At 40.0% G+C, this 14,928-nt stretch overlaps 1 protein-coding gene across 1 annotated transcript; it reads right to left on the bottom strand.

Annotated features, from left to right (window-relative positions):
• Positions 1–194: 194 nt before the first annotated feature.
• Positions 195–14,585, bottom strand: LOC115811552 (ankyrin repeat domain-containing protein 13C-like). The gene is made up of 13 exons (XM_030773804.1): positions 14,104–14,585; positions 13,946–13,987; positions 12,764–12,868; positions 11,136–11,221; positions 10,022–10,067; positions 8,710–8,776; positions 8,371–8,515; positions 7,941–8,072; positions 5,691–5,852; positions 5,346–5,425; positions 5,087–5,185; positions 4,533–4,633; positions 195–1,647 (listed from the first exon to the last, which is right to left on the bottom strand). Exons 1-13 carry the CDS (start codon positions 14,456–14,458, stop codon positions 1,517–1,519), a joined length of 1,551 nt encoding a protein of 516 aa, XP_030629664.1. The 5' UTR covers positions 14,459–14,585; the 3' UTR covers positions 195–1,516.
• Positions 14,586–14,928: the final 343 nt, after the last annotated feature.

The following is a 14,928-nucleotide window of genomic DNA, read 5'->3' as shown; positions in this document are numbered from 1 at the left end:
TATACAAAACATATGATGTCAAAGAAACACACACAGCCACATTAGGGTGTTGCACTTTATTTCTGAGTGGTTCTCGGTATGAAAAATATTGTTAGGCATGTGTATCAACTGCACAGCCTTCCTGTTTGTTATAAGTAGAGTGGTTACATTAAGTCCCTTCCTTGGTAGAAAAAAGTACAGTTAGCACAATGATAGCTGCATGAGTTAAACAAATGAATAACTGGGTGTATTATAGTTTGTTTAGAGTTAAGAAGGGAGGGGATAACATAGTTGACATGCATCATTATTGTGTTGACTGACGCAGGGTTTGTATGAGGTTATGGAGAGATACCTTATCCACAGTTTTATTTATTATCCTCAGTCTGGCCTTATGGCCTAAATAAACATAAGTCATCTCCTGAATGTAAGACAGAACATACATCCTCTTACAGTCTCGGTCCTGCTGCTGGTGTGTTTGAGAAGGGTTAAGGTTATATTAGAAGTATTTTATCAGGTGCTTGGTAAAAATATCTAAAATGCTACATATACTTCTGTACTGGTTTGGTTACAACAGGAATATCACGCTGCTCATTTCACTGTGGGTTTTGGCCAAACACTTAGCTTAAATGTAACTGAGGCAGAAACCTGAGTTACAGTATGTAGGAAAGCAAGATAAATGACCTCTGAATAGCCTGTGTTGAACTGCACTGATGGATATTTATGATGAGCCCTTGGTGAAAGAACTGAACTGTTTGATATTGAGACGGTGGGTTTTTCACAGTTTGCTCTGAGATTGAGATGAAATTTGGGTGAGTTCTTGCTGCAGAGGGCTGTCCAAACATTAATCATGAACATGATGCCATATCAACATGCACACAACATTAAAAACAAACGCACCCAGGGACAAATCACACATACCCTCAGTCCAGGCAACATGTTGGTCATAACACAACTTAAACCGTATGTCAAATGTATCGGAGTAACCTGACTGGAGAGAAAAAAGTTTGAGGTCTGATATGTGCTAAATGCCCCTCGCTCTTCTCCTGCACTGTATGTCTACAGAATGTTAGCGGAACGTTTACAGTACACTCAGCCATTTCCATTAGGGCTGCCGGTAAGGTCTGCTTTAATATACCACTGAAAACTGGCCTAAATTTAACATGGCTCTTACACAGTTCATATAATCTTGTCATGGAAAATGAGCCAGTTATCAGCTTCCCAGAGAAATTCCCATATAGCTGTGTAGTGGTGTCCGTGACACGGAACATAGTTCTAGCTAGACCCTTCACAGTGGAAGCCAGATTTATTGGAGAACACTTTGTATTTGATTCGTATCTTTAGAACCTATCATCAGTATTGCTTCCTGGAGATAGCTTTTAACATTCCACTTAAATACAAACCGGCTCTGTGACATTTAATTAGATTAGATGATCATTCCCTTTGAACATGAAAACAAACCATGGACGTACATTCAATATGAGTGCCTGTCTGTCTGAGCTGGTAGTGGTAATCTCTCAGAAGTTTCCTCTCTGGGAGGTCAAAGGTCAGGAAAGCGGTTGGGATCCTCTTTGTAGTCCACAGGGATGGCAAAGATGGACTCCTCAAATTCATCATAGCGGAACTCTTGGAACGTCACAGTCGCTGTGATTGTTGGGAATACTGGGATGTCTTTGGAATAAAGGGGGAGTATGGAACAAAAATATGTATAAATGAGTTTATTTCTTACTTAGCATGAGTAAGGGCTGATAAGCCTGGGGCCATACTGCTGTGTGAAGTCATGTTTATCAGTAAACACTGCTTATCTATTGCTTATAGAGTCCCTCTATAGCACATAATATAGTGGTTTGATATTCCACTGGCTACATTGAAATGCTCATTGCTTCTGAACAATGAGCATTTCTGCTCGTGTTCCTCAGGACTGTCAGCCTGTGCCTTTTTTTAGTCTTATTGTCATCTATCAATATTTACATCCTATTTACCTATTAGTAAATGGGTGATTTGATTAGTAATTGTCTAAATGATCAGATATCTAAGTTACCTAAATTATCAGTTATAAAGAACAGTTCACATCATCCAAATGCATGGCTACAAACTACTTATCCCAGTCACCACTAGGATCAGTTAGCATGGCTACAAACTTCTTATCCCTGCCACTCCTGGGGACAGTTAGGATTCGGGTTGGGAACTAAAACTTGGTTCCAAATTAGAACTGAATCCAAACTTACAAGTACCAGTACCCGTAAAAAGAAATATATATTGAATTTTGGTTCTGCATATGGGTTCCTAAATGCGATAACCCTTTATTATTGCAAACAAAGGCTACATATCTGCAAGGACGTACATAGCTATCTGCCAGGACTTGTCTATGTGACGAAGTCACGCATCAACGCAACAGCGTGTCCATTTGTTTACATACGAGCTAGCATTCATGGCTAACGTCACAACAGTGTGAAAGATGGAGCACAGTAAATGCTCAAAAATGTGGCTTCACTTAATTTAAAAAAAAAAAAAAAAAAAACACGGCAAGGCAAGGCAAAGTGCAATGTATATGGGAAGCTAATTAGCTGCAAGTCAGGTTGCACATGAAACTTGACATGACATTTGTTTTTCTTGCTGGAGTGGATTTACTTCTGATTACAATTGTGTGATTCTTGGCCAGCATTGTTTTTTCCCTTTAATATTTTCTAGAGCATTTTCTTCTAGAAGTGCCTTGATCCCTTTTACATTTGCTTGTTTTAACAGTTAAAATTACCTCTGGATGAGGTGATTACTTGTTGATAGTGGGGATAGTGTGTGATGTCCTTGACTAGTAAAGTGTAGGACAAACAAAGATGTCTGTGTTTGTCACCAGAACACGAAAATAGTCTCTCAAACAACTAGCAGATAGTTTAATTAACTGCTCTAGATTGATCTCTATCTTATTTATGTTTTTTTTATGCACGTCTGCGGATCATATGTTTTTATTGTACATATTTAGTTAGCTACTTATTCCAGTCACTGTCGGGCACAGTTAGCACAGCTACAAGCTACTCATCCAGTCACTGCTGGAAACAGTTAGCACGGCTACAAACTACTCATCCCAGTCACTGTCGGGATCAGTTAGCACGGCTACAAACTACTCATCCAGTCACTGCTGGAAACAGTTAGCACGGCTACAAACTACTCATCCCAGTCACTGTCGGGATCAGTTAGCACGGCTACAAACTACTTATTAGAGCCAGACCGATCAATCGACGTGGCGATATTATCAGCCGAAATGAGCTAGTTAAATGAGCAGATAAATCAATATTGGCGTTTATAACGGCCGATAAATGACAATTTCTTTTCCTGCAGTAACGTGAAGACTGGTACCATCAGTCAAACATCAAAGTGATGTTTATGTTTAACGTAGTTAAACGTACAGTAGTTGAGTAGGGTGGGCTAACAAACTTGACTGTAGGCAGTTCTCATCTAACTTACTGACCGAGGGGACAAAAAACTTTTAGCCCACGAATTCAGTTGCATAAGCATAATCGTCTCCGCTGTTATGGCAACGTTTATCCATGACCCAAAGCATGCGGCGTGATAGGGATTGTGGGGATAGCGACATCTTTCCGTGCGCGAGTTTTCCGTCATGCATAAAAGGAAGGGGAGAACGATCATGCTGATGTATTGCAGACACGTCTACTCGACGCGTGGAAGAGCCTATGTCCTTGGCTAAATTAGTAATTAAAATTTGTTTTTTTGTAATTCACAAGGAGTACAAGGAACAAGGAATAATTGTCAGACTAATAATTGTTCCCCCCAATATTAAAAATGCAGTATATAGTTTCTCTTTGATGTTCATATGGCAGGCCCACACAACACACACACTCTATTTCCTGTAATGTATATTAGTAGTAGCACTCTATAGTTTATAATGGATCTGATATTTTTTTTAACTCTCTTTTTATTTTGATAAATTGACTAATTTATCAAAACTTTATATTTTTTTTGTACTTTTGTTCAAAGTACTGTTTGACAATAAAACAACTTTATTTTTAAACTGCGTTATGTCATGTTATCTTGGTGAGGATTCGTAAACAAAGATTTTCTCTAATATTTGTCATGTGTAATTATTTGTGTTTCTGGAAAAAAAAATGGCAAAAAATTAAAAAATTATCGAATTTTTAAATCCTCGAATATCAAAATCGGTATCGGTCTTAAAAATCCTATATTGGTCAGGCTCTACTACTTATCCCAGTCACTGTCAGGAACAGTTAGGATGGATACAAACAAGCAGTTACCACTGCTACAAACTACTTATGCCAGTCACTGTAAGGATCAGTTTGCATGACTAAAAATTTGAGGTATAGCTACTTAATGTTTAGAAATGCTCAATATCATGAGAAATCCCTGTGACGTGTCCATTTTTAGACAGGTCAAGTCTCTAAAATATGTACAATTTTAGATAGGCAGTTCTGTGGGTCCAAAGCTCTTCCTGATGTTTCACTATGAAGCTGTTTTATTATTTGATGAGAAAGACTAAGTATTTCTCATCACCAATTCCTCACACATGGTGACTGTGTCCTTACCCAGTTTGACAGGAAATCCTGGAGGAAGTTTCATCTGGACAAATTCTCTGAGCTTGCTGAAGTGTTTAAAAGGGGCAATGACCTCTAAGACATTTAACAACCTGTGGAAAGAAAATAAAGCTCAAATTAGACGACTGCTACTTACTTTATACAGTATTTTGGCTTGGACGTTGTAATACACCTGACAGAAGTATACAATTACTTTTGATTTTTGTCTGTTTTTCCCCAAATTTGGCATGTTCAATTCCCTGTGCTCTTGAAAATTACCGCCATCTGACAACCCCAGTGCCAGTACACGAGGGTGAAGGCAAGCATATGTGTCCTCAGACGCCTGTAAAGTCAGTTACTGTTTCTTTAGATATATGCCTGTAACTGTGCATGTGTCCCACTGACAATAGGAGTCACTGAAGAGCAGCGACTATATGTACCCAGACCGACCTGCACAGAACACAGCCAGTAGTGTTCTATTCTGTGACTGTGTCAAGTAAACTGCAGTGTTGATAGTAAAATATGCTGTAACTTCCAGAAGCCTGTTTCTGCCAAGGGGCACTTACGATTCAATGGCCAGGGGGAACTCCTGACTCATGGCCACGGTGGCTTTGAAGTTCTTCTTGCTCTCTTTACACACCAGCTCACGGCCCAGGTGAGGAGCTCTGGGAAGTTAACTCAATATTACCATGACATACTCACACCCTGACAGCAGAGTTCACTCTTCATGCCTTGCTATGACTCACTCATCGACCATACATGGGCCTGTACAAACAGTCTCTGTTTAGCTTTTCTGAACTCTGTGTGTTGGGTTATTGTGCTTACTTTCCATGCTCAGCTGAAATGTATTCCTCCCAGGACAGGCTGCTTGGCTCTGGGGCACTAAGAGAAGGCCTTCTCATTGGCTGGAGGTTGAAAAGCAAACTGGCGTTAAACTCAAGTCATTTTGCTTTCTGATGGAAGGTGTAGGCTTCAATTCAATTCTTTTTAAGAGTTTATACTACAGACTTGCGGTTCCAGTAATGTATTTCAGATCCAATGAATCAAGTTTTTTTTAAAATCTAGAAAAGTACTTCAGGTGACTTGAGAAGGTTGTTTGCTTTCTGGATCATTTATGAGATTTTACAAATTAATTAAGATTTATTTTTTCTACTTTGAGTGGTTACTTGCCTCAAAGTTTTGCTCGGTTAGGTTGCCTCCTTTGCTCAAACTCTCCATGATGGCTTTGTTACGGAGGATGTCTTCCTCAGTCAGATGCTCTCGTCGCTTCCTGGACTCCAGAACCAGCCCACTCACCATGTAAAAATCAGCCAAGAAACTTCCCACGCGCTCCTACCCCACAGTACACAAGCACACACTCCTATACCATATCACAATTATACCCAAAACACAATACAGAAACAAACGCTCCTATACCATATCAGTTATATCCACAATACACAAACACACACTCTTATACCATATTACAGTTATATCCACAATACAGAAACACACGCTCCTATACCATATCAGTTATATCCACAATACACAAACACACACTCTTATACCATATTAGTTATATCCACAATACACAAATGCACGCTCCTACACCACAATACACAAACACATGCTTCTATACCATATGACAGTCATACCCACACCACAATACAGAAACACACGCTCCTATACCATATGACAGTTATACACAGAATAAACAGATGCTCCTACACCAATAATAATAATAGAACAAGTTTATCTAGAGCCCAGTATCACTATTTATATTCTCAAAAGACTTTACATGTCTATAACAAAGTAAAATCAAAATTATATTATGCATAAGTTAGAAAAAATAGATAAGTCTTTAGTCTGGTTTTAAAGGTGTGGAGAGAGTTTGCCTCCCTAACTTCTGTAGGTAAACCATTCCAGAGGAAGGGAGAGCAGTAGGAAAAGGCCAACAGACTTCTTTTTAACCCTTGGAATGACTAATAGTCCAGAATCTTGAGAGTGCAGGATGCGAGGTGGTTTATAGGGTGTAATTAAATTGGAGAGGTAGGAAGGTGCAAGCCCATGAAAAATTTTATATGTTAATAAGAGGACCTTAAAATCTTCCCTTGCATGAATTGGGAGCCAATGAAGGGAAGCCAGGACAAGGGGTAATGTGATCAAACTTCCTTGTTCTGGTCAGAATTCTGGCAGCAGTACTCTGTACCAGCTGAAGATTTTTGGTACGAGAGGCAGGCAGGCCAGAGTACAGAACACTGCAGTAATTGAGGCAAGACGTGATGAACGCGTGAACAATGGTTTCTGCATCAGCCATACCTAGAAAGGGCCTAATTTTAGCGATATTATGGAGGTGATAAAAGGCAGTTTTGGTTGCGTTTTTGATATGAGTGACTAGCGAGAGACTAGAGTCAAATCACACCAAGGTTTTCAGCCAAAGGGTTTTGAGAGATGATGCAGTTGTCAAAATTTAGGGTAAGATCACTAAAAAGATGCTTATGTGTAGGGGGACCAATGACCAGCATTTCAGTTTTGCCTGCATCAAGCATCAGGAAATTTGAAGACATCCAATCCTTAATAGCAAAGACACGCCTCAAGGTTAGCCAATTCAGAGCGGTCATTGTGCTGAATAGGTAAAACAATCTGAGTATCATCAGCAGAACAATGGAAGTTAATGTTGTAACTACAAATAATGTCAACCAAAGGGAGCATGTAAATAGAGAACAGAAGAGGGCCAAGGACTGATCCTTGAGAAACACCACAGTTAAGTTCATGGTATTCAGAGGTCATATTATTATAGTGGACACACTGCTTTCTCTCAGAGAGAAGATTTAAACCCAGAGAGCGCCAGGCCACAAATGCCAATTTGGTTTTCCAGGCACTTTAACAATATAGTGTGATCGACCATGTCAAATGCTGCACTCAGATCAAGCAGGATAAGAATAGAAGTAGCACCAGCATCCATGGCTAATAGAAAAATCATTAGTTACTCTAGTAAGTGCGGTTTCAGTAGAATGAAAACACCTGAAGCCTGACTGAAATATTTCAAACAGACTGTTAGAGGACATAAGGGCTATCAGCTGAGCAGCTACAATTTTTCAAGTATCTTTGAAAGAAACAGGAGATTAGAGATTGGCCTATAATTATTTAAGGATTCAGGGTCAAGGTTTGTTTTTTTTAAGTAAAGGCCTGATCACGGCTGTTTTAAAAGAGGAGGGTAAAACACCAGATTTATGTGACATATTTAGAAGGTTTAGCATTGTGTGCCGAGAACCAACAATGAATAAATGAATCCCCACGCCGTCCCATACCACAATACAAAAACACACGCTCCTATACCATAGAACAATTATACCTACACCACAATACAAAAACACATGCTCTAAGTATGACAAATAGGACAGTAAAGCTAGACTGGTAGAGAGGGATTAACAAACTGACTGTTTTGTCTTCTCTGAAGAGCCATCCGATCTGACTGCGAGAGAAGGTGATGGACTTGGTGGAAAGTGTGGCCGAGTAAATATCACTGCCCATCAGGATATCAACCTCCTCCTCTGTCTCCATCTCCGACTCCTACACACACACACAGTCTCTTCAGACGAAACCTTATTCCTGCTACCTCTGTTTATAAAATACTACAAAACAGAACACACAGTGTAGTAGGTCCTCACATGATTCTCTCAAACATCTAAAAAAAAAATGTCTCATGTCCCTCATACACTCTTTAAATTACAACAGCATTTCATTTGTCTGGGCATTTCAGTGACCTGTAACACATTTTTGCCACAAAAAGAGTCATTTGATTCATTGTTATAAAAATATTTCAACATCATACTTCAATTCTATTGTAAGATAATGTAGATTCCCTCACCTCATGATGAATTCGTTGGAACACCCTCTGTTCGTTGTCAAGCACGACAAAGGCCTGGGCGGGCGGAGCATCCCCATTGAAAATAAAACTAAGGTCACCTCTCTGGCATTTCATATCACTGAAGTCAATGAGCGTGGTGTCCAGCCTGAGAGAGAGAGAGAGTAGTTTTCCTTTTCTTTTTCAGTAGTTCATTCAAACCCAAATTACGTGGTAGAATTCATCTTCTCGGAGAAACAGAGCCAGTGACACTTCACAGCCTCTCTGTTCCTTTGGTGTGAACTCCAAACAGGAAGAGGAAATATCTGCACCATGTGATGAAGTGGCATAGGTTGTCATTACCTGATATTGATTCCCTGTTTGTAGATCTTGCAGGCATCAGATGGCAAAATTCGTGAAAGAAGGGGAACTAAATGACAAAAGGAAAAAAAGGAATTGGAGGGAAATATCTTCATTCTCATATTTCGTAAGAATAGTTTACAGCCATTGTATTTTAACATAGATACCACCTTGGTTAAATCTGTTAAATGTTATGGGCATTACAACTATGAAAGAGAATATTATGTTTGGAAAGGAAAAGCTACATTTCTCTTCACACCAACATTGTGTGTACAGAAAGTATAAACCTGTCTGTTAGCTGACAATGCGTGGAACGGATCCTCCTCACTTTAACCTGGACATTAGAGTCCCAAAAAATCTCTAAATCTGATCAGCCCTACAGTTATGGCTCTACTCTGAGAAACAGAGAACTATCTGATCTGATCTGCTCAAAGACACGAGGTTATCATCGATGTCATGATGAAACCACCCTGACAAATGATGCCATGTGTGCCACATTATGTCATTCAGCTGAATCAGGTGAGCACATTCTTCTCTCTGAAATAATGTTTTTCTGCTCTTTACTACAGTGATGCAGAAGCATGTTGGCAGGACAGAATGACTGAATGGTCTAAAAATTCACCCCAGCCCAGGAGCTGCCAAAATCTCAGAGTAATTAAAGCATTTACACAGGAAACAGAAATAGGACAGACACTGATTAGCCAATCAGAGTCCAGTCCTCCCCAAGGCCTGCTGCACACAGCTCCTGAATTCACTGCATAAACACAGTCTAAAGGGGACAGGCTTTTACACACAGCTATAAGCATCTGACAAATTAGACCATTTAACAGACAACAACAGACCATTCTCTCTCTCCCTCACAGTTGTGTACAGTTTCTCATTTCCTTTACAGCCATATCGAATTTCCTAACCAGTTACAAGTCTGATTCATTTCTTAGCTTTATGATTTATTCATACTAAATAAAAGACAACAAATAGATAAAGAAATAAGAGTTAGAGAACAGAAGTGACAAGGAGCAGGGCAAACATGAGTGCTAGACTCGTGTTTAAATTTGGAAACACTCGCCTGTTCACCTTAACCCTAGGAGAGTATGTACCTGTATACAGAGAAGCGGACGCTGTGAAGATGTGCCTGGACACTGCGCAGTTACACATTACGCCTAGGGGAGAGCTAATATATGTCTGCATCAGCTACTCTGACTGCAGGATTTTTGAGGATAAGTTATGGAATTATGAAAACCCCTCCAAGGAAGTGCCACCCATGAAATGCTGACAAGGTCAAATCACCTAAATGTTTTTCAGCTGACAAACTCACCCCAACTCTGAAAGTCCCAGTGAACTTCCAAGTAAAAGTCACCAAGCTGGCAAAAAATACACATTAAAAACACACAGATTAGTGACTTATGTATAAGGATACATATAAGTATCTTTATATATACGGGGATATTCGTATAAGTATAAAATACATATTTAACTTTAATATACCAACATGTTCCACGATGTGTATTCATGTTCGGACAGAAATATACAGTGGAAACCGCTTATAGTGATCTCAGTTATAGTGATCAACCGCTTATATGGATCAAAAAGCTTGGGACAGAATCATTCCTATACAAATACAGTACTGTATAATTCGCTTATAGTAATAAAGTAGTCCGCTTACAGTGTTCATTTTGGGTCCTTTACACATGACATATAGATAAAAATTAAAACTATGGTAATCCTTTTTTTTTTTCTTTTTTTAACCCGTCTGCCTCTTCAAATGCTGCATGCACAGAAATCATGACGGGAAAAAGAAAGTCATTATTTTCTCTCAGTGACAAACGTAGACTCATCGAAACTTATGACAAACTGCCAAAAATGATCCAACGAGATGCAGCAGCGAAACTTGGTGTTCCTCAGAATATTTCATGGATAAGTTTGATTACAAACTCTGCTACCATTTCTGCATTTATAGCCTACAGTTTATTTTCAATTCTGTTAAAAATTGAGAAATGCACTGAAAGCCCGACCAAGCCGTGGCTTAGCCTGTATGCACTATTGACGTTAGTGTATTTTGTAAACCGCACATTACTTTTACGTTTTCGGCTATAGCCTAATTATAATTTGAACTACAATAAGCTATATTTCTTATACAGTATTGTACTGTATTGTAGTGTATTTGATTTATACACAGTTCAGTAATTTAATTTGTATTGTGAATTTGAAAAGCGTTTGAAATAGCTGTAGGACTGTATTTTGAAAGAGTCCGTAGAATTCCGTAAATAGTGATGCTGTCTGTTTCATTTATATTTATGTAATAAATAAACAGATGTCAGTCAGATGTCGGTTATAATGATCACCCGCTTATTGTGATCAATTTCGCCCGGACAGACGTGATCACTATAAGCAGTTTCCACTGTATTGATGTGTGTGTGTGTGTGTGTTACCTCCCGCAAGGCTTTGAGCAGCCGTGGTCTCTTGTCCTCCACACTTTCTCTTGACTGTTGTTTCAGCTTCCGCAGTAACGCAGTGACTGGAGAGAAGACAGCAAGCACACATCAGCGCGCGCGCACGCACGCACACACACACAGACGCACACAGAAATGCACACGCACACACACAAATACAGATCTTTAAAAATATACACACAAAGAAGAGAAGGAATTCACCAAGAGAAAGAGCAGTTGTAAAGCAAGCATATCACATCCAGTCTCTCCGTTGCTCTCTCACACACTCACAACTGTCCTTCTCTCCCTCTCCCTCACACACACACAAACACAAACACCTATCCCTCTCTCTGTTCCCTCGCTCGCACCTGAAGACTAAGAGACTTCACTGACTCATAGAGGGACAGTTTTCTGTAGACTATTTAACAATTCTGACTGGGGCAGGTTTCTGTATACTGTTTAATAATTCTGACAGGCACATGTTTCTGAATACTATACTGGTATAATGGCAGTAGGGTACTGTCACCAACCTTACTGGATTAAGACTTAATGTTAAAATGTCTCTCTGTGTGTCAAATCTTTATCCACTGACTGCTAGTCAACTCTGGATCGTTAGTCCCAAAGACAGCAGAGACATTTGTCACCCAAACAGCACTAATGCTGTAAAAGCACTGTGTGAATAAAAAACAGGTCCAGTATTCCAGCTGCCTGGAGGACACTGCAGACCTGACTATACATCCTCAGTGCAGGGGTCAAACCTATTCCCATCTGTCCCCACAGCAGCAGTCCCGAAGCTGTCCAGGCACAGTCTCACTCTCTCTCTCTCACATACACACACACGCGCGCAAACGCACACATACGCACACACAGACGTAATCTGTGTGAGAGTGCTTTTGAGCTGCTTTGTTACATGCTGCGCAGAGGGACAGTCAAAGACACAGTGGGTGCTGAATTCCACTTTGTGCACTGCATTTCAATGAAAGGCCAGCCCATGTGCATGCAAGACAACAGTAGGTAGTTGGGAGATTTGCTTTGCTTTCGCCTGTTTTACAAGCAATTTTAATAAACAGTCTTTCAAACTAGCAGATGACATATCTAATTCCTTCTTGGTTTATTAGTACTTACTAATATTTTATTAATAAAAAATACAAAAAGAAAAAAATTAATAAAAAACATACCAGTTGGTTTACAGATGACTAAAAGATGTGTAAAACCAATGCTAGTTAAGTGCAGAGTTACCGTGACACAATTTATCCCCACTACAATAAAACAAGTGCAATCAACTGTCTTCTGCCCCTGCCCCCAATGGACTCTCCAGAATGATGCATAGCCAATCATGCAGTCTTCAGGCAGCTCAGGAATACATAAAACATAGCTGGAGAACAGCCAACACTCAAAAGGCTACAAAGTCAACCCATTCAAAAAACAGCTCATTCAATATCACTAATATGTTGTTCCTCAGTAAGCGATGTGGTAATCAGTTAAAAGGAAAGGTCCTTTGTTTGATCCAACTCAGTGATATTCTCACACTGTCTCTGTGTGGCCTTGTTGATTTCTGTTGTATTTCTGTGGAAGAGGACTTTGAGAACTGACTGGTATGCTGGTACAGAAGAATACACCATGCTTACTCATCTGTCTGTCACCGTAGCTGATAGCCTCAGCAAGAGGGCTCCAGCCCTGGGCATTCTTCACCTTCACAGGTGCATTGTGGGCCAGAAGCAGGTGGGCACATTCTAGAAAGAGGAGCAGGCAAGTGTGTCAAGTATTAAACTATTAAATGGTCCCTGCATTTCAGTATCACCACAGTCTGTCAGCAGATAACTGACATCATAATTGTTTTCAGAGGTTTTAAACATGTTCATCACTGTAACATATATCTATAAAACTTTTTTCAGAGACAAAGTATAAAATCCTACATTCTTTGTCATACATAAAAGTAAACTTCTTTGATGATGACTGAGGGGTAGTATTTTCACAACAAAGTACAGAGGGCAATTTCAGCTTAAGCAGGTAAGTATATACATTAAATCTGTGTGTTTGGAATTCAGCATTACGACTGAAACACATCTTTTTATGTTTTTTGGACAATTTATTTTAAAGTAATTAAATTTAAAAGTAATGGAATCAAGTTGGCTTCAGGCCTTATTTAAACTATAACCTGATTTATTTGGCTTACAGTGAGCCAAAAATAAGCCCTCAAAAAAAAAGGGGCAAAAAACACCTAAGATGCATTCTTGTTATGCTACTTTGATTTTTTTGACCTGGAAATTCATATTCAGGCTGCTCTTGTGGGTGACCATTAAGTTTTAATTTTTTTTTTTAATTCTATGGGATTGAATTTACAAAATAAAGGAGAATTTAGTCGCTAGTCGAAATCACACAACACGACGGAGCGTTGTCTGCGTGTGGCATTAATTGTGTGTGCGGTTTTCCATCCTCTCCTCATGTGCAATGCCGCTGGCCAGCACCTGCCGCGCAGGATGTGTGTACGACTCGGATTTTAAAACCACCATGCCACGCATCATTTCAGTTAACGTCTTTAGCTCGGTTAAATCCGTAGTTTATACGTTTTAAAGCCTCTCTGATTAAATCATATTCAAGTTGCCTCGGTGTCAGCTAAGAATTCTGGGGATTCAAGTAGTGCTGTCCCCACAAACGGTGATACTGCTTATGAAAATATGCCGTCCAACGATATGAGGCATAGCGCGCAATCCCGAGTTCCGACACACTCAGCTCCTCTGCCACAGATCTTCACGAATATAACGAATTGTTCCTGTGTTAGTTAAATGATTTATCATGGGTGAACTCACCTTTATGGCCTAACATCACAGCCAGGTGCAGGGGTGTGTTTCCTGAAACGACAAGCAATAATTTTGAGAGGACAGTATTATTTGTGTGACGACTGAGTTAAACAGTCGCCATATCGTAGAGAAGCACATAAACACAGACCCCAAAACAACATGTTTACCATGAACGTCTTTCTGGGTGATGTCCTGGGTGCGAATGAGCGATGACAACCGCCGCACGTCACCGTTATACACGCACTCGTGAACTGGAAAATCTAAAATACTTGGGGTCAAAACGATGGGGTTCTTGTTGTCATCGACGACTGTTGTGTTGCTGCTGCTGTTTGCATTGTTGTGTTGTTTCACCAGTTTGCTGTTGTGATTAAATGTCTTCTTAGCTCTGTTCGTTCGATTCGTAAGGAAACGACCAGTGGATGTAACGGTCGCATTAGCGGTTCCTTCATATGATCCCAGTATATTTTCATCCTTGTCCCGTCTGTGATCTTTGTGCACGGTGCAAATCGTCTCGCCAGTCATTTTCGAAAATTCGAATCCAGTAAATCGAGATTGTTATCAGAACTCTACGAGTTATGTTGCAGGCTAGCTTGCTAAATTGGAAGCTGCTACCAAAACAGAGATGGCAACGGATGCCAAACCACAACAAAAACAGTAACTGTGCTATGGAAAACTGAGATGCATAAGATAATTACACTACACGGCTCAAAAAATAAACAATGTATACAACAGTTCCTCTGTCGCTACATTTTTGACCTTCCCATGCCATTCATATCTCCGGGCGTCCTGTCACTCCCCCACTGCAGCGCCACCATCAAGCCAATACGACTCTATGTGCGTGCCCTTGGTAACTTCTTAAATTCCAGCGATCATCCAGCCATCTTCAAACAGCGCTCTCGCGAGATTGGGGAATCGGGACTATTGTACAATCACGTAAATCCCAACTAAATCACATATTGGCGTGTCTTTGATACGAAGATCAGCGATAATGC

This window comes from Chanos chanos, chromosome 5 (genome assembly GCF_902362185.1).
Source record: "Chanos chanos chromosome 5, fChaCha1.1, whole genome shotgun sequence".
Classification (NCBI taxonomy): domain Eukaryota; kingdom Metazoa; phylum Chordata; class Actinopteri; order Gonorynchiformes; family Chanidae; genus Chanos; species Chanos chanos.
Note: the sequence above shows the minus strand (reverse complement) of the source record. Positions and strands in the feature narration are given on the sequence as shown.

Coding starts and splice junctions, on each gene's coding strand:
- LOC115811552 (XM_030773804.1), bottom strand. CDS start 14,458: ATGACTGGCGAGACGATTTGCACCGTGCACAAAGATCACAGACGGGAC. Junction 12,869..13,945: donor TGTGATGTTAGGCCATAAAG/GTGAGTTCACCC, acceptor TCCTCTTTCTAG/AATGTGCCCACCTGCTTCTG. Junction 8,516..8,709: donor AAACAGGGAATCAATATCAG/GTAATGACAACC, acceptor TCTCTCTCTCAG/GCTGGACACCACGCTCATTG.